Source organism: Cervus elaphus, chromosome 9, assembly GCF_910594005.1.
Source record: "Cervus elaphus chromosome 9, mCerEla1.1, whole genome shotgun sequence".
NCBI classification, from domain to species: domain Eukaryota; kingdom Metazoa; phylum Chordata; class Mammalia; order Artiodactyla; family Cervidae; genus Cervus; species Cervus elaphus.
The window spans coordinates 19,622,783-19,648,267 of NC_057823.1; the positions used below are offsets into that span (position 1 = coordinate 19,622,783).

Genomic DNA, 25,485 nt, shown 5'->3' on the forward strand with positions numbered 1-25,485 from the left:
CAGTATTCTGGCCGGGAGAATTCCATGGACAGTATAGTTCATGGGATTGAAAAGAGTCAGACACGACTGAGCGACTTACACTTCACTCACTCCACTTCATATATAAAATAGATAAACAAAGGATAATTTACTGTGTAGTACAGGGAGCTCTACTCAATATTTTGTAATAACCTATAAGGGAAAAGAATATGAAAAAGAATTTATATATGTCTCTGTGTGTATGCAACATTCTCTGCCTCCTGATACATGCACAGGGATCACAGCATCACTTTGGTGGTTTCTGTCCCTAATGTGTGAGTCATGAGGAAATATTAGAGAAACGTAAGTTGAGAGGCTTTCTACAAAATAACTAGCCAGTAATCTTTAACAATATCAAGGTCATTGGATTCTGGACAGATACCACATCCAAGATGTGTGCTTGTATCCTCGGTTAGTTCAGTGCTGCAAGCCATGACCGGATCCCCCCGCCGCCCCCAGAGCTTTAAGGAAAAAGAACACAGTTCATGGAAGGAACAGACTGCCTCTTAAAAAAAAAAAAAAAGCCAAAATCTTCCCCCCGCCTTTTTTTTTTATTCCACTGGCGTATGTCTGTTTCTGTTTCCTCTTTTCCATTCCTGCTACCACAGAAAACAGTTCAAACCATTTGGAATATCAAGTAACATTGATGTTATCATTTTAAGAAAAAAAAATACCTATTAAAAAGTTTGGGAGAAACTCTGTGGCATGTAGCTCTGAAGTGAGGAGTATGTCTCAGCGCTTTATCCACCTTTAGATTACAATCTTTATGTCATATATACCACATATATCACTAAATAATTTTAAATTATGATCTGAGACAGTCCAGTAATTTAATCTGTCTGTCCTTTTAAGTTAACCGGAATTCTTTTAATTTATATCACTTTATCATATCAATGAGTTCAACACCTTGGGGAAAAATTGACAGTATGCTGTAAAAATCTGCTAGTATTAGAGCATAAATCAGCAGATACGGGAATGATATGACTACAGTCTTTTGCATCAGTTGTGATTCTTTCCTAAATCTCATAGCTGCTTATAACTCTAAAGCATACAAATTGGTGTGGAAGAATTTGTAAAAATGGAATTGCCTTAAGCAGTTCAAAGTGAGCAAGTTTTTTGTTATTTGGCACATCAGTGAACAGCTTGCTTTCTTGCATCAGTTTAAACTAAAGAGGCAGGGTGATCTTCTCTCTTTCCTGGTAGTTCCAGAGTAATTCAGAACAGAGAAGTTCCCAAAGTATTTGCAGCTGGCATCTTAAGGACAACCCTCCGTGGTTGTTGGAGTCAACCCACACACTGTGTCTTTAGATCTAATCTCTCCTACCTTATTAACTCTCAGGCTTATTGAATGGCTTCCTTTCAGGTTTGGTTAATTTCTACCCTCGAATACATGTCAATGTATTCTCAATAAGCTGTATTCCCAGCAATCAATAAATGGACACACATTAAAAAAAAATATCAAGGTCATGAAAGACAAGGAAAGAATGAGGAATTGTTCCAGACTGCAGGAGACTGAATTATACAGCAAAATATAACAGGTGATCCTAGAATGGAGTCTGGAGCTTTAAAGAATGTTATTGAAACTTTGAATGGGATTTGGGAACTACCCAGTGATACTGGATCAATATTAATTTTCTGATTTTGAAGATAATACTATAATTATGTGGAAGAATGTACTTTACTTAAGAAATAAGCCCTGGGACTTCCTTGGTGGTCCAGTGGTGAAGAGTCCACCTGCCAATGCAGGGGACATGAGTTCCATCCCCCGTCTGGGAAGATACCACTCTCGAAGGGACAACTAAACCTTCGACAACCACTTGTCAAAGGGACAACGAAGCCACAACTGCTGTGCCTGTGTGCTGCAACTATCAAAGCCCCTGAGTCCCGAGCCTGTGCTCCACTTCAAAAGAAGCCACTGCCATGAGAAGCTGGTGCACGACAACTAGAGAATAGCTCCTGCTTGCCCCAGCCAGAGAAAGCTTGAGTACAGAGACAGAGCATGCCCCAAAATAATTAATTTTTAAAAAGAAATAAACACTGAAGCATTAAGGGCTAATGAGACACCATACATCTATTTTACACTCAGAGGATTCAGAAACATTAACAATTGGGGAATCTGGGCAAAAGTTTTATGGGAGTTCTGTGCATTATTATTTCTGCAACTTTTTCATCGATTTGACATTCTTTTAAAACAAAAAAAAAATTTAAAAAATTAGAAACCCAAGTGCATGAAGTTGAACATTTGCTTCGTTTTGATCTGTAATCATTATCTTTATTGAGGGTGAAATTGTCTAATTTGTGGCCAGTGGAAACTTCTCATTGGTTCCCATTGACATTATGTCAATGGTAATGTCTTTGATAACTCCCTTTCTGGTATTTAAAGATGTGCCATGTTCACCTGTACATTTCCTGCCCCTGACTCAGTCTGATTGTTCTTCAATATTCCTAGCGTCTTTCAAATGGAAATGGTATTTAGAGACCACTGTCTGGGCTTACGGGCCAAGTGGTTCAGTGGTAAAAAGGAAAAAAAAAAAAATCCACCTGCCAATGCAGGAGACACAGGTTTGATCTCTGGGTCCGGAAGATCCCCTGGAGAAGGAAATGGCAACCCACTCCAGCATTCTTACCTGGAAAATTCCATGGACAGAGGAGTCTGGTGGGCTACAGTCCGTGGAGTTGCAAAAGAGTTGGACACAACTGAGCACTACTGGGACTGTGGGGTGCTTGTTGCAGACTTTTCAGTGGACAGAGGCAGCAAGTGTTTGCTTTTTATAAAGACGAAATGTATCGTGATACTCCCAATACAAATTCAGGACCACAGGGTTTTTCTTTTCTTTAATGTGATCAATCTTACATCTGTGCCTCCTTCACTCCCTATGAAAAATCCAGTTCTTGACACTGACATAATCACTCTTTTGCTTTATCCCAGACTAAGTGTGCAACAAGCTCAGAATAACAATTTTATCACCACCACCACCACCACTATATTGAGTATGGACAATCAAATTCTGGTGTTTTAAAGTCACTAGGAGTTCATCTCTGGGTTATTTTGTCACCAACTGGATATACAGGTTAATTCATTTTATTTCAGTTTTGTTTTTTAGATATCTTACATTTAAAATTTTGTTTTAAAATTATATAAAATATCTACATGGTTGTAAAGTTGAATGTATAAAACAAGGTACAGTTTAATTTTTAAAAAAAATTTTTTAAGGGACAGTTTTAAAAGCCTAGCTTCTGGGACCTCCCTGGTGCTCCAGTGGTTAAGGCGCCACACTCCTAATGCAGGTCACAGGTTCAGATTCCCGGTGTGGAATCAGTCCAGCCAAAAAGTGAAAAAAAAAAATTAAACACTGTAACTTTCTTTTGTCCTTTCTACTTCCCTCTATAGGTAACCTATATGATTTATAAATCCATTTTTAAAAAATATAAGCCAGTACAACACCGAAGAATTTGACTAAAGTAACTAAGCTGGATCTACATACTCAATAAAGGCAGGGGAAGAAAGGAGTATGAATGAAATTCTCCATCCCACCTCAGACACTTTGCACGTGACATTGTCAGTTCAATTGCTTCTTTAGGGAATTACTTTTGAACTTTCCAAATATTCCGTGATATGCCTCCCTCGCTCGCCACAATTTATCACCTTTGCAATTAATAATTACTGGCTGTTTAACGTCCACTTCACTCCCTACACTGAGATCCGTGAGGGCAGCACTATTTCCCATATCTGCCATTGTGTCCACAGCGCCTAGCACAGTGCCTGGCTCATAGTAGACCCTCTTATTGATGTTTACTACATCTAATCAATGAATTTGTTGTATATATGAATGAAAATGAATGATGAATAAATGATGGCTTTAGGCTCTTCCACGGCCCCCTAACCTCTCTAGGTTTCTGTTTCCTCTCTGTGAAATGTGATCAGATGGTTCATCCCGCCGCCAGAATTGACGAGACGCTTAAAGGAGGTGAGGAACACAAACCCTCTGCTGGTGTCACGTTGAATTCTGTAACGGTTTAATTTATTAACTGGTCGTCTGCAGGTGGCGCCACCGGCCCCGCTCGTGCCCAGAGTCGAGATAGGGCGGGGTCGGGGGTGGGGGGCGGGGTCGGGGATGGGGGGCGGGACCGAGGTTGGGGCGGAGCCAGGACGCGGCTGGGGCGGAGTCAGCAGCTGCGGCGCCGCCGGGCCTGTGCGGCCCAGAACGTCCCCGTCGCCTCTGGCCCCGCCTTCCAGGGCGGGAAATCCACGACGATTGGCCAGTGTAGGCGAGAGGTGGTCGCTATTGGCTCACGACACCGTCCGCTCGGCGGGCGGTGTCCGGACGCAGGTACCGGCCAGAGCGGAGCTAGCGGCGCTGACGGGACCGGCCGGGCCGGGACCAGGGCCCGGGCGAGCGGAGGGGCCTGCGCGGCCGCCCGGCCCGGCCGCGGATCAGGTGGGCACAGGCGGGAGGATGGGGGGGAGGGGTGCCGTTCTGCGGGATGGCCCAGAGTTCGAGGCCCGAGCCCGGCTCCCTGAAGGACGGCCAGGCTCGGACCGTCGGCCTCAGCCTCAGCGACTTGGTGGTCTCAATTTCCGTCTTTGTGGAAGGCAAGAGGTCTCCGGGGAGCTGGCGCACAGTAGGTGCCTCTCTGAGCCTCAGTTTCCCCATCTGTGAAACTAGGTCATCCCAGGACCAACCTAACGGGGCTGTTGTGAAGATTAAGGAGGTGCAAATGAAGAAAGCGCCCTGCGTATAGTAGGCGGTCAATAAGTGACCAGTCACCTTCCCCGGCCTCCTCAGAGGGGCTCTGCCAGGAAAATAGTCAAGATGATGACCCAGGCATTTGGTTAGCAGAGAGTGTGGGTGCTTAAAACAGGACAGCCAGAATTTATAGGTTTAGTCCATTTAGTCCTCTAGTGACAATATCAAGTGGAAGTACTAGAAATGTTCCCTGCTGTGTTGTTGTTGTTTAGTGGCCAAGTCGTGTCTGACTCTTTTGCGACCCCATGGAGTGTAGCCCACCAGGATCCTCTGTCCATGGGATTTCCCAGGCAAGAATACTGGAGTGGGTTGCCATTTCCTTCTCCAGGGGGTCTTCCTGACCTAGGAATCGAGCCCACATCTCCTGCATTGGCAGGTGGATTCTTTACTACTGAGCCACCAGGGAAGCCCCTTCTCTGCTATACAGCTGAGGAAGTCAAGGACCAGAGACGGCCAGCCTTTCAACCAGGGCTACATAGGGAGTAAAGATCAGAGCTGGGATTAGAGTCTGGCCTCCAGTGCAGGGCTATGCAAATGCTGAAGGGCACACAGGAGCTTCTCTTTGCTGAGCGAAGAGGAATGAATGCATTTCACAGGCTACACGTTTATCCTAAAAAAATAAGAACTGTGAGCATTTGTTGAGTGCTTACTGTGTGCCAGGCACTGACTGTGCCTTGTGTCATCAGACCCTCCCAACAGCTGTATGTAAGCTGAGGATGATAATTATCATAAGAGCTAAAATTTATCAACTTATTCATGCTTATGCATATGTGAGCTGGGTCTCATTGCAACCCCCGTTATACCAAAGAGAAAACTGAGGCCCAGGGAGTGAAGCAACTGAACTGAGATGACACTGTGGGGGAGTTAGGGCCATCTGACTCTTCTTCCCTTAGTTTCCTGCCCTCAGAAAAAAGAAGCTCTTCAAAAGGTGGTGGTGCCCCCATGCAACCCCAGACAAGCCTAGCCAAGGATGAGCTTCGCTGGAGGAATTGAGCCTGGGGGCTTCTTCTTATGAAGCCCTTCAGCAGACACGGTCCACTAGCTTCATCAACTTATTTGCCAAAAGAGGAGAATGAGGCCTAGAGAAGCCAAGTGACTTGTCTCAGGATATACAGCATGAGCACCAGAGTCAGGACTTAGCAGAACCCAGATTTCTTGGGTCCCAGCTGCACTCACTGGACTAAATTCAAATCCTGCACTGTCTCAACTTAGCTGTGTGATCTTGGGCAAGTAACTGCCCCTCTCTGAGCCTCCTCACCTGTCAAATGGGGGTAGTTATTGGACTTCCATCATAGGTTTGTTGTGAAGATTCAGTGAAATCCATCTCCCAGGCACTGGGCCAAGTTTGCGGAAGGCGTTGGCTTAGTCACCCCTCCCAGCAGCCCCAGAGCTGAGTCCAGCTTGCAGCCACCCTACCCTTGCATCCAGGCTCGAGACTGGCCTCTCCTGAGCCCAAGCCTCTGTGCTTTGCACAGATCTCCAGCCTCTGAAGATTTCTGGTTCCCATCTTGGGTGCTGGCAGACCAGGGTCTAGGGGGTCAAGGGACTTGGCTCTCCCACCCTGCTCTTACACAGAAGAGGGGCTGAGGAATTAATGCAGGAACTGTGTACCGGCCCTTGGATCAGGTGCTGGAGATGACCGATGGTGGAAGACGGATGTCGTTTAACCAGCAGATGAAGAAATAAGAACATTAATGGGACCTCCCTGGTGGTCCAATGGTCGGGACTCTGTGTTCTCATTGCTGAGGGCCTCGGTTCAATCCCTCTACAAGGAACTAAGATCCTACAAGCCTCACTATGTGGCAAAAAAAAAAAAAAAGAAATAAGAGCATTTCAGAGAGGGACACATCTGTGAGGACAATAATGTGGACCTGAGTAGCACTTTGACCAGAGTGATCAGGGAAGGCCTCTCTGGGGAGGTGACCTTTGAAGGAAACATTTATAACTATTGGAGTTCAATAAACTTAGCACAGTGCCTGGCTTGCAATAGGTATCTTTTCTTTTTTTAAATATTTATTGTTTCTTAACACCATTTTGTATTGGGGTATAGCCAATTAATAACATTGTGATAGTTTCAGGTAAACAGCAAAGGGACTTAGTGGTACATACACATGTATCCATTCTCCCCTCAAACCCCCCTCCCATCCAAGCTGGCACTTAACAGGGAGCAGAGTTCTATGTGCTGTATAATAGGCCTTTGTTGGTTACCCATTTTAAATATAGCACTAAGGTTAGGTACCTTTTAAAAATATATATATATGTTTTTATTTATATAATAGGCTTTCCCAGTGGCTCAGATGGTAAAGAATCTGCCTGCAATGCAGGAGACCTGGGTTCCATCTCTGGATAGGGAGGATCCTCTGGAAAGGGAATGGCAACCCACTCTAGTTTTCTTGCCTGGAGAATTCTATGGACAGAGGAGCCTGGCAGGCTACAGTCCATGCGGTCACTGAGCTGGGTCTTCGTTGCAGCATGTAGGATCTCTAGTCAAGGCTTGTGGGATCTAGTTCCCTGACCAGGGATCCAGCCTGGTCCCCCAGCATTGGGAGTACAGAGTCTCAGCCACTAGACCACCAGGGAAGTCCTAGCAGTTACTTAATTTACAGTAGCCACTATTATTTTTTTTTCAAATTTTTTATTTTGTACTAAGGTAGAACCGATTAACAATGTTGTGGTAGTTTCAGGTGAACAGGCAAGGGACTCAGCCACACATATACATGTATCCATTCCAACACCCACCCCCTCCCATCCCAGAACCTGCCAATAAGGCTTGTGTGTTTCCCTCTGAGAATTACATGAAAGTAACAGAGTTTCTCTCATCGGAGCAGGCACATAATATGGAGCAGAGTTCCCTGTGCTCTACAAAATGTCCCTGTGGGCTATCCATTTTAAATATAGCAGTGTGTACATGACCTTCCCAATATCCCTAACTATCCCTTCCCCCGGCAACCACGAGTTTATATTGCAGTAGTTGCTAGCATCATTTGGTTGATTTGCAGGAGCAGATTTTACCAGTGTTGTTTTGGTTCTGTTATTGCTTTTCCCCTGACAATAAAAGAAATGGTAGAACTTAATGCATAGGAGCTGTGATGTGTCTTGGGACGCCCAATTACCTCCAGAAATGTGAAGGCCAATCCTTGGAGGGGCAAGAGGCGTGGAGTCCCCCCTGCAGCCTTTCTCTTGGGCAGCCCAGCAACTTCCCTGCTGGCCTCACTTGGGAGGGACAGCAGTGTGCATGACGTGGCAGCCTGGCCACTACCCTGTGGGTGTTATCTCGGTCATTCAGCCTTCCTCCCAGGCTCCTCCTGCCTCTGGGCTGACACTTGCTTATCTGGCTGACTGTGTGGCCCCGCTTAGGAGGCTCAGAAGGGCCTATTGGGCCCAGAGCACTTCTGGCTGAGCTGTTCAGAGATTGTTGATCTGGCAGGAGACTGTCCTGGTGCAAAAAGCTAGCCAGTGATTTGCACTGCTTCCCTCCGCCCCTCTTTGGATCTCAGAGTTTGACTAGCAAGAGTGGGTAAAAACCACGTGTGTGTGTGTGGGGGGGTTACCTCAGTGAGTGTTTCTGGGGTCTCTGGACCACAGTTCCTGGGGACAGATGGTGGAGGGTGAGATAAGTTTGGGACAGAGATCCTAAGCTCTGGGACACCTGTATTGGCTTCCTGAGGCCTCAGTCCCTTTCATGATATTCTCATAGGGAAACACACAAGCCTTGCTGGTTGATTCTGGGATGGAAAAGGAGCTTGCCAAGGGTTCCTGCTGACAGGTCAGACCCTGGGGTGGGGACGTATGAGGATGGAATCCTGCTGAAGTCAGTCCCCACCCGCGCCACCAGAGCAGACTTCAGATTGCTGCCTGAGGCTCTGGTTGTCTCCCATGGTCTTTCCTTGGGGACAGAGGCACCGCTCCGAGTGGTTGCTCTTCTGGGTGGGGACAGACACTACCCCATTCTGGACTACCACTTCCTAGATAGCCTGAATTATCAAGAAACTCAGAGCCGACAAGAAGCCATGAACCAGCACAGTCAAAATGACTCACCATCCTGGTCATTTGGGCCAAGTTTGTAGCTCAGTTCCAGCCCACTCCATGGTGGGCTTATCCTCTCTGAGTCCAACCCTGGGAATCCAGTCCACAGGGAACAGTCTCTCCATGGTTTTGGCAGGGATGGTTCTTGCCCTAGAGAGCACCAACCACTGGGCCTACCACGCAGAAGGTATTCAGTCACTGTTAGCTGCTGCTTTCCAGGCTGGAAAGGTGATGTCCTGCATGCTTTGTGGGCCGGACCAGCCTGACCTTTCTTAGGAGAGTCAGAGTGAATATAGCCAGGCCCCTGAGATGCGCCAGGCCTGGCCTGAGTTGCATGTGTGACCTGACTGAATCCTCATAGCCCACCTCCAAAGCCCCATCTTACAGACTGGACACCTGCAGCTCAGAGAGCTGACTCTGGGCTGTGTGTGGCTTGCTAACCTTGCTCTTGATCCTCCTGCTGGCCTCTCCCCAGGCTCCTGGGACCATGGGCCTTGGGCCCTGAGGACACGGGGCTCCCTGTGGCCATGACGACGGGTGACTGTTGTCACCTCCCCGGCTCCCTGTGTGACTGCTCCGACAGCCCTGCCTTCTCCAAGGTCGTGGAGGCCACGGGCCTCGGGCCACCCCAGTATGTGGCCCAGGTGACTTCAAGGGATGGCCGGCTCCTCTCGACCGTCATCCGGGCCTTGGACACACCAAGGTGAGTGGTGACCGAGCAGGGATTGATGCTTTCACTTGCTTCACTCTCCAGCCCCAACAGTTTACTCCCAGCCCCGCCCACAGTCAGAAATCCAACCACCTGGGACATCCCTGGCAGTCCAATGGTTAAGACTCCCATGCTTTCACCACAGGGGTCGTGGGTTCCATCCCTGGTTGGGGAACTAAAATCCCACATGCTGAGTGGTGCAGCCAAACAACAGAAAAGAAAAATTCACCACCTAAAGGGGCCAGGTGGAGAAGGCAATGGCACCCCACTCCAGTACTCTTGCCTGGAGAATCCCGTGGACGGAGGAGGCTGGTAGGCTGCAGTCCATGGGGTCTTGAAGAGTTGGACACGACTGAGTGACTTCACTTTCACTTTTCACTGTCATACATTGGAGAAGGAAATGGCAACCCACTCCTCTGTTCTTGCCTGGCGAATCCCAGGGATGGAGGAGCCTGGTGGGCTGCCGTCTATGGGGTCGCACAGAGTCGGACACGACTGAAGTGGCTTAGCAGCAGCAGCAGCAGCAGAGGGGCCAGATAGGCAAATAAATCAGTGAAAAGGGCCCAGTGAGTAATCACCACATGAAAACTGGGTAGACAGGTCAGATTCTTCAGGAAAAGCTGAAACTCCAGATTACTGGGTGAAGTTCAGAGATCTGATGTTGGGGAGTAGCTCACATCTTGGGGAGGCTGCACAAGGAGGTAGCTGGTAGTGCTGGTTGTAGCCTCAGGGTACCTGGGCTCGGGGCCCAAGTGGGAGCCTCCCTTGGTATAGGACTGGGAAAAGTTGCTGCTCCCTTGTATCTCTAAGCTGGGGCACCTTCTTGCTGGGTGGTTCTGAAAGTGCAGGGCCATGATCCCCATATATTGCTCACAAGAGGCTTTGCCACCTCATAATGCTTCCCTGATGGCTCAGTGGTAAAGAATCAGGAGCCACAGGTTCGATCCCTGGGTTGGGAAGTTCCCCTGGAAGAGAAAATGGCACCCCACTCCAGTATTCTTGCCTAAAAAATCCCATGGACAGAGGAACCTGGCGGGCTACAGTCCATGGGGTCGCAAAAGAGTCGGACACAACTGAAGTGACTGAGCATGCCAAGTTTTCGATTAATGTATTTAAACCTCGGTGCCAATCCTCCAGACACATGTGTGAGCCGACTCTGCTTGGTTCACCGACTTGTCATCAAGGGAAAGAGATTTAAGGAAACCCCATGTGTGCATGCTAAGTAGCTTTAGTCATGTCTGACTCTTTGCAACTCCACGAACTGTAGCCTGCCAGGCTCCTCTGTCCACGGGATTCTCTAGGCAAGAATACTGAAGTGGGTTGGTGTGCCCTCCTCCAAGGATTCTTCCCAACCCAGGGATGGAACCCTGGTCTCTTATGTGTCCTGGGTCGGCAGGCGGGTTCTTTATCACTAGCACCACCTGGGAAGCCCAAGTAAACCCCACACCAACTTAAATCTGCCTTAACTCATTAAGATTTAAACTAGCCAACAGTTTTTCAAGTTCAACATAGTACCGTGATGTTTCCTTGAGATCATCAAATTCATAAACCTTTCCTTCCAATTTTTTTATGGTTAAGATATAACGTACAATTTACCTTTTTGGCCACTTGAAAGTGCACTGTTCAGTGGCTTTAAGTACACTCATGGTGTTGTGTAACCATCACCATCATTCAGCCCCATGACTGGTTTTTTTTTTTTTTTTTTAATATTTATTTATTTGGCTGTCTCAGGTCTTCGTTGCAGCACTTGGGATCTTCACTGTGGGTCACAGACTCTCTAGTTGTAGTGTGCGGGCTCCGGAGCACACAGGCTCAGTAGTTGCAGCACACTGACTTAATTGCCCTGAAGCATGTGAAATTTTAGTTTCCTGACCGAGAATCGAACCCATGTCCTCTGCATTGCAAGGCCGTTTCTTAACCACTGGACCACCAGGGAAGTCTCCCCGATAGCTCTTTTGATCTTGCACTCTGTCTTCACTAAACACTCACTCCCCCTCCCCCTTCCTCAGCCCCAGGGCCCCACACCATTCCTACTTTCTGTCTCTGGATCTGAGTCCCCTAGAAAACTCATAGAAGTGGAATTCACCAGTCTTTGTCCTTTTGTGACCGGCTTATTTCACTGAGTGTCATGCCCTCAAGGTTCATCCACATGAGTAGCAGGTGTCAGAATTAATTCATAAACTTTTCATTCAAACATACAAAGAAGCAGATGGAAGCCTTGCCGTGTTGTGGAGGGAGCCCAGTGCTGGCGACCCTACGGGTCTTTACCTTGCCTGAGCCCAGATGAGGCTGGAGGGCTCCTTCTGGGCTTCCTCCAGGGTCTTGGTTTTTCTGTCTGCATCTCCATCAGACCCCTTGAGTCAGGAAGGTGTCTGTGCTGCGTGACCCAGCCTGGGAGTGAGAGGACCCATGGCAGGCCTAGGGGGTTCCCAGCCAGAGCTGCCAGCATGGGGGGTGGGGAGGACTTCTCCCTCCACGGGGTTCCCGTGGGGCACCTCGCCCCACCCTCCCTTTTGACACCTGCGGAAACCGAGGCCTGGAAGGAACTGGATACTTGCCAGTGTCACTGAGCATGGCTTCGACTTCCTTTTTGTTCACATCTCTCTTCTGTGGAGCCTGCACTCGGCAGCCCGACTGGGGCCTGTGGATGTCTCACCCACTCCCCCATCCCGTTTTCTCCTCTCCTGTTTCCTCTGCATGATTTTCCTGCCAGAATTTCAAACAGTAGAGCCCACTTCTCTTGCCCTACTTCTAGGGGCAGGCAACATAGTAGCTCTGGGTTCACAGGCCTTGGAGCGACTTTCTGGGTTCAAATCCAGTGTGACTTGGCACAATGAAGTCAACCTCTCAATGCCTCAGTTTCCACATCTGTGGAATGGGGGCAATAACAGCACCTTCCTCCCAGGCTCCCTGTGAGAACGAGACAGATTAACCCCGATGTTGCCCTTTGAATGGTGCGTGGGACCTGATCAGCACTCCATCATAGTCAGTGTGGGCTTTGTTTACCCATATTTCATTTTCTCTGAACTTGAACCTCCTAAGTAGGGTTTCCCGGGACATAACCCCCAAACCAACGTGACTCTCCCTCCTGGTCCTCGTTACTTCCACTTCCTGGCTTGTCTCCTGGAGCAGGGATGTCTTTGCTGTTCACTCATTATGTATCGGGAACATGGGATCAGGGTGTGGGAGCACAGGGGAGCTGGGCAGGCCCCTTTGATGTCGGAGGAGAAAGCATCACCCCACACATAGCACCAAGGGCCAGAAAGCAGACCTGAGGTGTCAGCTCTCAGCTCCTGGGTTTTGAAGCAGCTGCCCCCCACCCCCACCGCCCCCCACAGCAAGAGACATGGAGAAAAGGAGAGAAAGTTTCCTAGGGGAAACTGGCGGTGTTATCTGGAAAACAACTCTCCTGCTCCATCTCCTTCATGTGTTCCTACAATCCACTTTCTGGGCAGAAATGTCTGGAAAACAATGACTCATGTGCTGGACAGCCTCAGGGCCCACCAAGGCCACACCCCTGGTCTCTTGAACTGCCCCAGGAAGGACCCAGAATCCTCTGAGACCAGGCTGGGGCAGAGACTTCCCTGAAATGGGAAATGGCTTCCTGTAGATGCCTTTTTATGTCTGTTTTCCCAGCCTCACTAGAGTGGAGGAGCCCAGGAGCTCTTCTCCTGGGACACACAGGTTTCTCAGGTGGCATGGCCTTCAGCTGTGGCTGGATCTGGTGCTTCTGATGATGTTCTTGAGAATCTGCCTCTCCCTGTCTTTTGGCTCCATGATCCTCCGTTTTAGCATCATTTGCAGGCTCCAGGTGGAGACCGAGCTGCTGCCAGCAGCTCCAGACTTACATCAGCCATGCTGCCTGTAGTTCTGGAGTTTAGAAGAAAAAAAGACGAATTTCAGGAGTCAATTCCAGTGGCTCTGCATCACATGTGCCCTTCCCTGAGTCAGCCTCTGTGACCAGAGATGTGTGGTGTTTTGATTGGTCAGGCCTGGGGTCATCAGGGTTGTCCTCTTGAGATTGGGGCAGTTGCCCAGCACAGTCAGGGTGGTGGTATAGAAGGAGGGGCAGACACTGGGCCGGCAGCTACAAGTGATGCCCACCCTGGGCCTAAAACAATGCTGCAGGAACCCTGGGGAGGGAGCACATCACTCCACCTGTGGGAGTCTGGGAAGGCTTTCCAAGAGAAAAGGACATTTGGAGCTGGGCATTGAGGGATGAATAGGAGTTTGCCAAATAGTAGTATATATGGGGCAGCACTGCGCTTGTGATCCAGGGCAGAGTGAAGCCGGAGCAGGCAGGAGGCGCGACCGTTACTCATGTGTCCCATCTCTGTGTCTAGTGATGGCCCCTTCTGCCGGATCTGCCATGAGGGGGCAAATGGGGAGAGCCTGCTGTCTCCGTGTGGGTGCACTGGCACGCTGGGTGCGGTGCACAAGAGCTGTCTGGAGAGGTGGCTTTCCTCGTCCAACACCAGCTACTGCGAGCTGTGCCATACGGAGTTTGCAGTGGAGAAGCGGTCCCGATCTCTCACAGAGGTACGCTTGGGAGCCGGAGGCCGGAGTTGGGCGAAGGGAGGAAGGCAGACATGGGGCCGAAGGAGGAAATGGCCTTGGAGGATCCTAGTGGGCTGGGGAAGCAGCTTCTCTAAGGGGAGGACCCTCTCTCCCCTCCCCGGGGCCACTTCTGCTGACGGGGGTGGGACCGGGCCTGAGGTTCCAGATCTGACAGCTCCTGTGCATCTTCCCTGCTTGGTCACTTCAGGTGACCTTAGAGCTGAGACCTGAGGAACGAGGAGCCCCAACCTGGGGAAGGACAGTCCTGGCAGGGGGCACAGCAGGTGCAAAGGCCCTGAGGCCTCCTTCAAGGAGGAGCTTGGTGTCCTTGGCCAAGCCCACATGGGTGGAGAGAAGGGAGTTAAAGAAGGAGGACAGTGGCCCTGAAGGAGGGGTGGTGACCTGGCCGGGGGACTTTGTGGGCCAATCCCTAGAGCTCAGCTTGAGTACAGTGGGTTGGGGTCGAGACAGGGTATTTCCAAGTGTAGTGGGAGCCACACGGCTTCCCAGAGCAGTTGCTGCTCCCCAGGGTGCCCTCCAGACTCCTCCCTGCCCAGCCTGGCTTGGCATGGGGCATCTGAGAACTACAAGGGGTGATGTCGCTGGGCTGAGGTGGGGGCGCCTGGAAGAGCCCCTGGCCCGCGTGGGGCCTACTCTTAAGGGAACAGTGGGGGGGCAAGCCGGCCTGTCCACACACCTCACCCTCTCCCCACTGCTCGTTGTGTGGACCACGTGCTCCCCCCCGTGCCTTTGCACGTGCTGTTTCTGCAGCCTGGAGCTCGTCTCCCCCATGCCTCATGAGGTTCCTTCTGCTCAACTGGGTCTCTGCAGCATTACCTCTTCAGCATAGCAGTCCTCACCCTGATCGTTCAGTCATTTCATCTCTCCCCCAACCAGCAGGGGAGCTGCAGGCGGGGATTCCTACCACCCATCTTCTGTAGCAGGCAGTGTAGCATAGCAGCCAAGGACGCACAGACCCTGGGGCAGGACTTGCTGAGCTCCAGTTCTGGCTTTGTAGACCACTAGCCATGTGAGTTTGCACAAAGGGGTCAGCCCCTCTATGCCCTCCGTTTCCCCCATCTGTAAAATAGGAATGGGGCTTCCCTGGGGGTCCAGTGGTTAAACTCCACACTTCAACTAGGGCCTTCCAGGTGGCTCAGTGGTTAAAAAAAAAAAAAAAAAATCTGCCTGCCAATGCAGGAGATGCAAGAGATGCAGGTTCAATCCCTGGGTTGGGAAAATCCCCTGGAGGAGGAAACAGCAATCTGCTCCAGTATTCTTGCCTGGTGAATCCCATGGACAGAGGAGCCTGGCAGGCTGCAGTCCATGGGATCACAGAGAGTCAGACACAACTGAGCTTCCACTGCAGGAGGTGCAGGTTCTATCCCTGGCCGGGGAACTGAGATCCTGCAAGCCTCATGATGTGGCAAAAAAAAAAAACAAAACCAGGGGCAGAAATGCCCTGCACCTACCCAGGCCTGTCCTTCATCATCTCAGTAAGTATCTGAAAGAAAGAAAGGATTGCAGGAGGCAAGGCAGGAATAGGGTCCTGCAGGAGCAGCGATGAAGATGGGTGTGTGCAGAGGGGGCCCTGATGCCCCATCCCCTGGCATGGGCTCATAGCAGGGCGGTGTGTGACGGTCCCTCTCACCGGCTCCCCCTCCCTCCTTCCCCACAGTGGCTGAAGGACCCGGGGCCTCGGACAGAGAAGCGGACGCTGTGCTGTGACGTGGTGTGCTTCCTGTTCATCACTCCACTGGCCGCTATCTCAGGCTGGCTGTGCCTGCGGGGAGCCCAGGACCACCTCCGGCTCCACAGTCATCTGGAGGCCTTGGGGCTGATCGCCCTCACCATCGCCCTCTTCACCATCTATGTCCTCTGGACGCTGGTGAGTGGCTGCCAGCCAGACAGCAGACATCTGGGAGCAGACAGGTCAGGGGCTTGGGCAGTGGCTTGGATGGAGCTGGGGTGGGGGGTGGGGCGGCACTCTGCCTGCCTGGGCTTGTGGCTGGCCCCTGGGGTAGAAGCGACTCCCAGCATCTCATGGAGCTCCAGATTCCAGGCCGGTGCGAGGTCCAGGGAGCCAAGCGTGAGGCTTCTGCCCCAGGAATGCAAGGTCATGGGATCATTTCAGCTGAGTGCAGGCCCCGCCAGCCATGAGCCCCATTAAGACTGGACTGTCTGGGTTTTAGGGGCAAGGGGAAGGGAGAGAGGCAGAGAGCCACTGGAAAGACTGTGGGAGAAAAGGCAGGAGAATGAGAGAGACAGAGAGGATGCTCAAGAGACTGAGAGAGACTTCCCTGGTGGTCCAGTGGTTAAGGCTGCCAGTGCAGGGGACTTGGGTTGATCCCTGCTCAGGGAACTGAGGACCCACAGGCCATGTGGTGCAGCCAAAAAATAAAAAATAAAAGAGACTGAGAGGAAAGGTGACTGGGGTTGGGAGAGAGTGAGTGTGGTGGGGGTGTTGTACCCAGGTTCTGGCAGGCATGAGAACCCTCAGTCAGAGAGAGAAGGTCCCCAACATCTGGTCCCACAGATAGAACCACAGTCATCCAGCTATGGGGGTGCCCCCTCCTCAAGAGTTATTTGCCAGTGTACCCACCAAGAAGATTTCTTCTTTTTTTTTTTTTTTAGCAGATTTCTTAATACAAGTAGGATGCATCATAGGTCCTGCTTTGCAGTCTGCTTGTTTTCACTTTGCTAATGTCCTTTAAAAAAAAAGGCAGTCACCCAACAGTCCTTCATTGTGTGGGTGTGCTATATTTATTTAGCTAATCTCTTTTGATGGACGCAGGGATTATTCCAATTTTTTTTTTCCTTCTCCTTTATTTGCTGTTATAAACAGTGCTTTGGGTGCCACCTGTGCAAATGTTTCTTGGAACTTCCTTGGTCAAAGAGTAGGAACCACTGACATTTACTGGGGAAAAAAAAATTTTTTTTTAACAGTTTTGATTCATTAGAGCAGCTCAAGGTTTAAGAGCAAAATGGAGCAGAAAGTACAGAGTTCTCCAAAATCCTCCCCAACACCTACCCAGCCTCCCCCACTGTCAACATGGCACCAGAGCCGCACGTCCATTACAGTCGATGAACCTACACTGACGCATCATCACCCAAGGCCACAGTTTACGTTAGGGGTTCAGTCTTGGTGTGGAACAATTTGTGGACTCAGACCACCGTATAAAGACATGTATCTCCCACTATGGTATCATACAGAGTATTTTCACTGCCCTAAAAATGCTGTGCTCTGTTTATTCATCCCTCCTCCCCCTCTGATCCCTAGAAAACCGCTGATCTTGTTACTGTCTCCATAGTTTTGCCTTTCCTCAAAAATGTCATAGAGATAGAGTCTCGCAGTAAGTGGTCTTTTTAAACGTGCAAGTGTCGAGTCCTAACTAACCGCTGGACCACCAGGGAATTCCCTGCAGCCTCTCCAGATTGGCTTCTTTCATCCAGTTGTGTGCATTTAAGATTCCTCCATGTCTTTTCACAGCTTGATAGCTCATTTCTTTTTAGAGCTGACTAATATTCTAATGGGTGTCCCAGGTGGTGCTTAGTGGTAAAGAATCCACCTGCAAATGCAGGAGACTCAAGAGACACAGGTTCGATTCCTGAGTCGGAAAGATCCCCTGGAGGAGGGTATGACAACCCACTCCAGTATTATTGTCTGGAGAATCCCATGGACAGAGGAGCCTGGCAGGCTACCATCCATAGGGTCGCAGAGTCAGACATGGCTGAAGTGACTTAGCACGCACGCATGCAAGAAGCTGTATCACTTCACTGCCACCTTCTGAGAGACAGAAAGGGACCACTCCCCTCTACACACACACACACACAAACACACACCCTTGGCAGGGCCCCTCAGTGCGTGGGGAGGGTCCCTGGGCGAGTGAGTGGGTGAGTGTGCTCTGTCCATGTGCGAACCGCTTTGATGCTGCCGCTGCCTCTGGCATCAGGGGCCTGGTGCTGATCTGGGTCAGGGCAGAGGCCCCAGGGGCACTAGTTTTCCAGCCACTGGCCCTCCCGCTGATGTCCACCCTGCCCTGCAGGTCTCATTCCGCTACCATTGCCAGCTGTACTCCGAGTGGAGAAGGACCAACCAGAAAGTGCGCCTGAAGATGCAGGCTGATGGCTCCGAGGGCAGCCAGCACTGCCCGCTGGCGGCCGGCCTCCTGAAGAAGGTGGCTGAGGAGACGCCCGTGTGAAGGCCGGGCCAGCCTTGCTGGCTGGGCCAGAGGCAGCTGGCAATGCCCTGGTGTTCAGAAGGACAGAAACTGCCTGACCCTTCCCGCATGGCCGGAATGCTTCTCAGTCCAAGAGGCACTGAGCGGAGGAGCCGATTCTGTGATTCCTGAGTAAAGCTGTTTTCAGATTGATTTTGCACACTCTCGTACAGAAGGATGATGAACGGACAGACGTGGTCCCAAGCTTCAGATGGAGCGGGCACCCTGATCTCATTCCGAAGTCTCCCTGGCCCCTCCTGGGCCACCAGTTGCGACCAGAGGCAAGTCTTGGATGCCCATCGGGCCGGGAGGCTCTGCAGGCTTCTTGCACTTTCCTGTACCTGGCAGGCTCGCTTTCCAGGCACCCTTGACTTTATAACGTTGCACAGCATTTCAGAACACCCCCCCCAGCCAAATGAATAAAAGGAGCCCCTTACTGGACAAAACGGACTTGTCACATTTCTGAGGCCTCAAAGAGAGGGGCCTGGGACCGAGGTGGGTCAGGGACTACCCAGAGGTAACAGTGGCAACAGCAGATGCTCCCGACTGATTTGAGACATCCATTGTGAAATGCAGGGCTAGAAGCAGTGTCTGAGTTTTCCAGGGACAAGCAGGTGGGAGGGCTACGTATTAAATGATTTAAAATAAATATACATGAGAAGAATAGGTTTCACTTCCTGTGTATTTCCTGTGGGTTAGATACCGTGCTGGGCCCTTCGCACTCACTAATGTAACATCCACACTTATGGAGGGTCACCCTGAATGGAGCCCAGTTCTAAACCTCAACAGACATCTGCCCTTTAACCCCCTCTACCATTCTCAGCAGGAGGAATGGCTATTAACCCCATTTTACAGACAAGAAGACTGAGGCCCAGAGCAAGGCAGCCTTTGTCTAAGGAAGTGGAATTCCTTAGAATTCCACTGTAACAACTCCAGGAAGTGGAATTGGGGGTTGACCCTGGGGTTTGCATGGCCCCAGTGCTGGCCTCCGTGCTGCTTCTTCAGGAGGACCCAGGTAGAGAAGCTGAACATGGTCATGCTAACTACAGCACCTGCTTCCTGAGCAAACTTCTGAGCTTTTTACACTTGAAAGTTCTTTGCTTCAGGCCACACTGGATACTCAGAGCACCCCCCTGAAAGTGGGTTCTGGGGGTCCCTTATGAGTCCCCTTTTGCAGATGGGCAGACTGAGGCTCAGAACCACCATAGGGTCCTTCACCTGAGGTTGCACATCCCCAGTGGGCCTAGCACAGCATCTGGCTGTTCTGTTGTTTTGGGCACGAATGTTGGAAAAGCCCCTGATGCTGGGAAAGATTGAGGGCAGGAGAAGAGGGTAACAGAGGATGAGGTGGTTGGCATCACCGACTTGATGGACATGAGTTTGAGCAAACTCTGGGAGATAATGAAGGACAGGGAAGCCTGGCATGGTACTGTTCATGGGGTCCCAGAGTCGAACATGACTGTGAGTGAGCACGCATGCCCTGTCTGGTATGTGGGTCACCCATACAAAAAGTAAAGTTCTCTCTGCCCCAGGGGAGGCCAGCTGGGATGCAGGGGTGGAGGCTTGGAAGCTGGCACCTGAGAGGAGCAGCAGCATGTAGCAGTAGGAGGAGCAGCATGGCAGATGGGTTATGCTTGGAGCCCTATGACTGAGGGGCAGAGGGGTAGGAGAGAGGCAGTTAGAAAGACAAGCATCACTTGGAGGCATATGCAGAAACAGATGCCTAAGGGTCACCCTTAGGCATTAACTGTCATCATTTGGGGCCTTTCTTGCTTCTGTAGCATCTCCCTCTATACAAGACTGGCACCCACCCCCTCAGGCCAGCTTTAGAGTGTGGTGCCCCTTTGGATGATGTAAAGAGGCCCCGGGGTATGCTATTGTGAAGAGAGAAAGCTGTTTGCCTTGCAAACCTCTTCCAATACTTTTCATGACATCGAGGAGAAAATTGTAGTTTGGTGCTAGGCTGTCTTTCATGACTCTTAACCCTAGCAAAGAGAGAGCAAGTCTTAAAGCCTTTGGCAGAGCCTACGACTGCATGTGTACTTTAATAGCATCATCTCTTATTCTTTACAATAAACTATTTATAGCAAGCTTTCAGTAGGGGCTGTGTGCTGTGCTGTGCTTAGTCACTCAGTCGTGCCCGATTCTTTGTGACCCCATGGACTGTAACCCACCAGGCGCCTCTGTCCATGGGGATTCTCCAGGCAAGAATACTGGAGTGGGTTGCTATGCCCTCCTCCAGGGGATCTTTCCAACCCAGAGATTGAATCCAGGTCTCCCACATATGGGCTGTGAGGTAAAGCAACATCTTTTTTTTTTAAGCAACATTTTAAAACATCCTTTTTTTCATCCTTTTTGTTTTTTTGGCCAAGCTGTGAGGCTTGCAGGATCTTAGTCCCTTGACCAGGGATTGAACCCAGGCCATGGCAGTGAAAGCGCCAAGTCCTAACCACCAGACTGCCAGGGAATTCCTCAAATATCCTTCTTTTAAAGATAGTAAAGCGTCAGTTACAGCAAAGAGTGAAAGAATTAATAGCCCAGGAGATGACAAAACCCAGGAACTTGGTCAGGGTGGGGTTACATCCACCAGCCTATAGGAGCACAGCCTAGTGGAGAGTTTGCCTTCTCCCTGGGTCTGGCTTGTGGCTGATCTCCAGTCACACCCACTTTGGGAGAAGGGATCAGAGAAGTGCCTTCTTGTCCCCAGTGCTTTGTGTTCGAACTCTTCTCCATGATTCTGACAGATTGCTGTCACCTCCTCTGCCATCTCTGAGCCCTGCTGGACAAGGGAATTCAGAGATTTGTGAGGCTTCCTCTGATCCAAGGGCCCCTCTGGTCTAGAGAGGTCTTAGGGAAAAGATGTTAAACTGAGATAGATTCCAGTGGGCCAGCAGAGAAGGGTTGGTATGCAGGGTGGATTTTAGTAGATCAGAGATTTCTGAGTGGGAGGAGCAAGGGTAAGGGTGAGGGGCCAAGATGAGAGGAGGAGGGGCTTGCAGATGGGGGAGAGAAAGGAGTTCTGAGACAAGAAGTTTGAGAAGTGCTTGGGATTGGGACAATTGCACTCATCTCACACACACTAGCAAAGTAATGCCCAAAATTCTCCAAGCTAGGCTTCAACAGTACGTGAACTGAGAACTTCCAGATGTTCAAGCTGGATTTAGAAAAGGCAGAGGAACCAGAGATCAAGTTGCCAACCTCTGCTGGATCATAGAAAAAGCAAGAGAATTCCAGAAAAACATCTACTTCTGCTTTATTGACTATGCCAAAGCCTTTGACAGTGTGGATCACAACAAACTGGAAAATTCTTAAAGAAATGGGAATACCAGACCACCTTACCTGCCTCCTGAGAAATCTGTATGCAGGTCAAGAAGCAACAGTTAGAACTGGACATGGAAAAAAAAAGAACTGAACATGGAACGACAGACTGGTTCCAAATCAGGAAAGTAGTACGTCAAGGCTGTATATTGTCACCCTGCTTATTTAACTTCTATGCAAAGTACATCATGTGAAAAGCCAGGCTGGATGAAGCAGAAGCTAGCATCAAGATTGCCAGGAGAAATATCAATAACCTCAGATACACAGATGACACCACCCTTATGGCAGAAAGCAAAGGGGAACTAAAGAGCCTCTTGATGAAAGTGAAAGAGGAGAGTGAAAAAGTTGGCTTAAAACTGAGCTTAAAAAACTAAAACCACAGCATCTGGGCCCATCACTTCATGGCAAATAGATGGGGAAACAATGGAATCAGTAACATACTTTATTTTCTTGGGCTCCAAAATCACTGCAGATGGTGATTGCAGCCATGAAATTAAAAGACACTTGCTCCTTGAGAGAAAAGTTATGGCCAACCTAGATAGCATATTAAAAAGCAGAGACATTACTTTGCCAACAAAGGTCCATCTAGTCAAAGCTATGGTTTTTCCAGTAGTCATGTATGGATGTGAGAGTTGGACTATAAAGAAAGCTGAGCACTGTAGAATTGATGCTTTTGAACTGTGGTGTTGGAGAAGACTCTTGAGAATCCCTTGGACTGCAAGGAGATCAAACCAGTCAATCCAAAAGGAAATCAGTCCTGAATATTCACTGGAATGACTAACGCTGAAGCTGAAACTCCAATACTTTGGCCACCCGCTGTAAAGAAATGACTCCTTAGAAAAGACCCTGATGTTGGGAAAGACTGAAGGCAGGAAGAGAAGGGGACAGAAGATGAGATGGTTGGATGGTATCACCGACTCAACTGACGTGAGTTTGAGCAAGCTCTGGGCGTTGGTGATGGACAGGGAAGCCTGCTGTGCTGCAGCCCATGGGATCACAAAGAGTCGGACACGACTGAGCGACTGAACTGAACTGGGATTGGGAGCAGGAAAGAGAGAGTGGGGCCTAGCCTTCACCTTGACGGTGCGTGCTAAGTCGCTTCAGTCGTGTCCAACTGTTTTCAAGGGCATGGACTGTAGCCTGCCTCTGTCCAAGGGATTCTCCAGGCAAGAATACTGGAGTGGGTTCCCCTTTCCTTCTCCAGGGGATCTTCCCAATGTAGGAATCGAACCTGGGTCTCTTAGGTCGACCTGCATTGGCAGGTGGATTCTTTACCACTAGCTTTGAGACCCCATGGACTATACAGTTCATGGAATTCTCCAGGCCAGAATACTGGAGTGGGTAGCCTATCCCTTCTCCAGCGGATCTTCCCAACCCAGGAATCGAACAGGGGTCTCCCGCGTTGCAGGCAGATTCTTTACCAATTGAGCTATCTGGGAAGCCCTAGCTCCACCTGGAAGCCCCCAAACCCCCATAGCAGAAACAGAGAGTGGGGCTTAGCCTCTGCCTCATGCTGGGTTTACTGAATTTATTCTCTGGGCCTGCAGTTCTCAGCCAGGGTCAGAATCACCAGCCTGGATTAAGTATTTAATTTGGTGGAAGGTGTAGCAAGTGAGGGAGTTTCCCAGAGGCTGATGAAATGTAGTTACTCAGTGAGAGAGGGTAAAATGACAACAACAAGAACAAGAACAAACCAACAGAACTCTGTCCCTTTGTGAGTTTAGAGAGAGTTTGGGGGTTAGATGGGAATGTCTGCAAGTTCCAGTGAAATATTTCAATGTACCAGAGACACCAGAGAGAGAGGTGGCTGCTGGGAAGGGGAGCCCGAGGCCTCAATGTTGGGGTCTCTGGACTCTTCCCAGGCCACTGTGGCTGCCCCAGGACACAGCCCTGTATCAGCCCTGAAACCCATCTGAGGACAGGGCCAAGCTCTCAGAGCAAAAGGACCCAGGGTCAGGCAGGAAGGAGTCCAAGCATTCCTTTCATCATGTGATTTCTATCAACAGGTTTGGCTTCTGGCTTGTGCACTCGCTTAACAACATTCATAAGCACAAAGGAAGTCCCCAGCTAGACATCATGTTTATTAGTTGATGGCTGTTTAGTGAGAGAGATTTGGGCCATGGGCTCTGCACTCAGAGGAGCTCTCAGGCCGAATTGAGCCCAGGTATTCCTGATGTAGGGTGATATACTTTCTTAACCAGACATTGTTAACATTTTGCACATTTGTCCTACTGCTTGGCCCTTCGGTGTCCTACCCTTGCCTGGCTAACTCCTTTAGAGCCTAGGAAATAGACTTTAGCTGTCATTCTACCCCAGCTCTGATTACAGAAAGCTGGGAGTTACGAGGTCCGGGTGTGGCGGGTGGAGAGATGCCTCCCTCATTAGATCTGGCAGAGGATGAGATGGTTGGATGGCATCACCCGCTCAATGGACGTGAGTTTAAGCAAACTCCGGGATATAACGAAGGACTGGGAAGTCTGGCATCCTGCAGTTCATGGAGTCGCAAAGAATCGGACACGAGTGAGCCACAATAACAACAATTACACCTGGAAAGCGGATACTGTATCCAGTAGGCGCCAAACGCAAGTTTGTTGCAAGAATGAATCAATAACAGCTGACGGTGCGCGCGTGCGCGCGGCGGGGGCGTGGCCCGGAGCAGGGGCGTGGCCCGGGTCGGGAGGGAAGGAGACTGGAGGCCGCCGCGGCGCGCGCAGGCGTTACTGGTTGCGCCGAGTCACGTGAGCACGCAGGCGCAGCGCCGCGCAGCCCTCTCGCTCACACAAAGCCCAGACGCGGAGAAAATGGCGGCAGGGGTCGAAGCGGCGGCCGAGGTGGCGGCGACGGAGCCCAAAATGGAGGAGGAGAGCGGCGCGCCTGGCGTGCCAAGCGGCAACGGAGCTCCGGGCCCGAAAGGGTGAGTATTTCACGGCTCCTTGTCTCAGGCTGGGCGCTTTCGCTGTGGCTGGCGGCGGCTCCGTTAGATCTGTTGGGGCCTCCTCCCGGCGCGGCCTCGGCTGGGCTTTCTTTCCCCTCAGGGTCTGCCGAGAGGGGAAGCGGCCCAGGCCGTGAGGGGTGAAGCCGGGCGGCCCCGTGAACGCCTGTAGGACCGCTCTCTCCCAGGCATCGGGCCTTAGCTCCTTTGGTCTCTCCAGACCGGGTCCGACGCTGAGGCCTCAGGCCCGGCCTCTGCGCGCAGGGATAATGGCGCGCGGGCCCCAGAGCCGACGAGACCCGGAGTTTGCGACCTGCTGGCCTGTCGGGTGACCTTGGTTGGGCGCGTGGCTTCACGGCTCTTCGCCGTCGTCCGGGGCCTCAGTTTCCCGATCCGTAAAGTGGGGGATAGGGGAAGAGAGTGTGCACGCAGGACCTCGCGCGCGGTCGGTCCCGGTAAACGGTAGCTGAGACGGGTAGGTATCGGGAAGGACCGCGAGGACGGCTCCGGATTCCCCCTCCCCCCGTCCCCGGCGCGCGCGGTTCCCCTCCCCCCCTCCCGGCCCCGCGGGAAGTGCCCGGGTCGGAACCTCCCCTTGCCCCAAGCTCCGACGGAGAGTTAGTCCCTCAGCTCCTCCCCAGGTGCGCAGTAGGTATTTGTGGAGCGATCGGACCTGCTGTTCAGTGTTCAGCCGGAGAAACAGGAAAGAAAGAAAAAGAGAAACATATTCTGTGTTCTAGAGGAAGATTTTGCATCATTAGGCGGGTTCACTCATTTCCAAACTCGGCCACCCTTTCGAGTCCTATTGGGGGCTCTGTCTCATGTCTTCGGTTTTGAAAGTTTTCTTAAAGCTTTAAAGCATCGTCTTGTGTCCCCGGTGAACCGCACTCATTCTGATTACAGTCGCCTGAGAGGTGCGGAAAGACATTTTGCCTTCGCCCGCCAACTGTAGGGGGA

General features: G+C 50.7%; 2 protein-coding genes across 14 annotated transcripts in view; both read left to right on the top strand.

Annotated features, from left to right (window-relative positions):
- The first annotated feature begins 4,301 nt into the window (after window positions 1-4,301).
- MARCHF2 (membrane associated ring-CH-type finger 2) lies at window positions 4,302-18,942 on the top strand. 2 transcript variants are annotated; one of them, XM_043911737.1, is made up of 5 exons: window positions 4,302-4,457; window positions 9,268-9,495; window positions 13,845-14,040; window positions 15,737-15,990; window positions 18,105-18,942. In XM_043911737.1, exons 2-5 carry the CDS (start codon window positions 9,320-9,322, stop codon window positions 18,169-18,171), a joined length of 693 nt encoding a protein of 230 aa, XP_043767672.1. In that variant the 5' UTR covers window positions 4,302-4,457; window positions 9,268-9,319; the 3' UTR covers window positions 18,172-18,942. The 2 variants fall into 2 exon arrangements, with proteins under 2 accessions (XP_043767672.1, XP_043767671.1); XM_043911736.1 differs by having other exon boundaries at window positions 15,737-15,946.
- Window positions 18,943-24,320: 5,378 nt separating this feature from the next.
- The window catches only part of HNRNPM (heterogeneous nuclear ribonucleoprotein M), a 45,487-nt gene continuing 44,322 nt past the window's right edge, over window positions 24,321-25,485 (top strand). For 3 of the 12 annotated variants that reach the window (XM_043911746.1, XM_043911751.1, XM_043911752.1), the window contains exon 1: window positions 24,321-24,510. In XM_043911746.1, the coding sequence (XP_043767681.1) occupies window positions 24,398-24,510 (113 nt within the window). In that variant the 5' untranslated portion in view covers window positions 24,321-24,397. The remainder of the gene's footprint in view (window positions 24,511-25,485) is intronic. The other 9 variants (XM_043911754.1, XM_043911742.1, XM_043911744.1 and 6 more) reach the window with 8 other exon arrangements.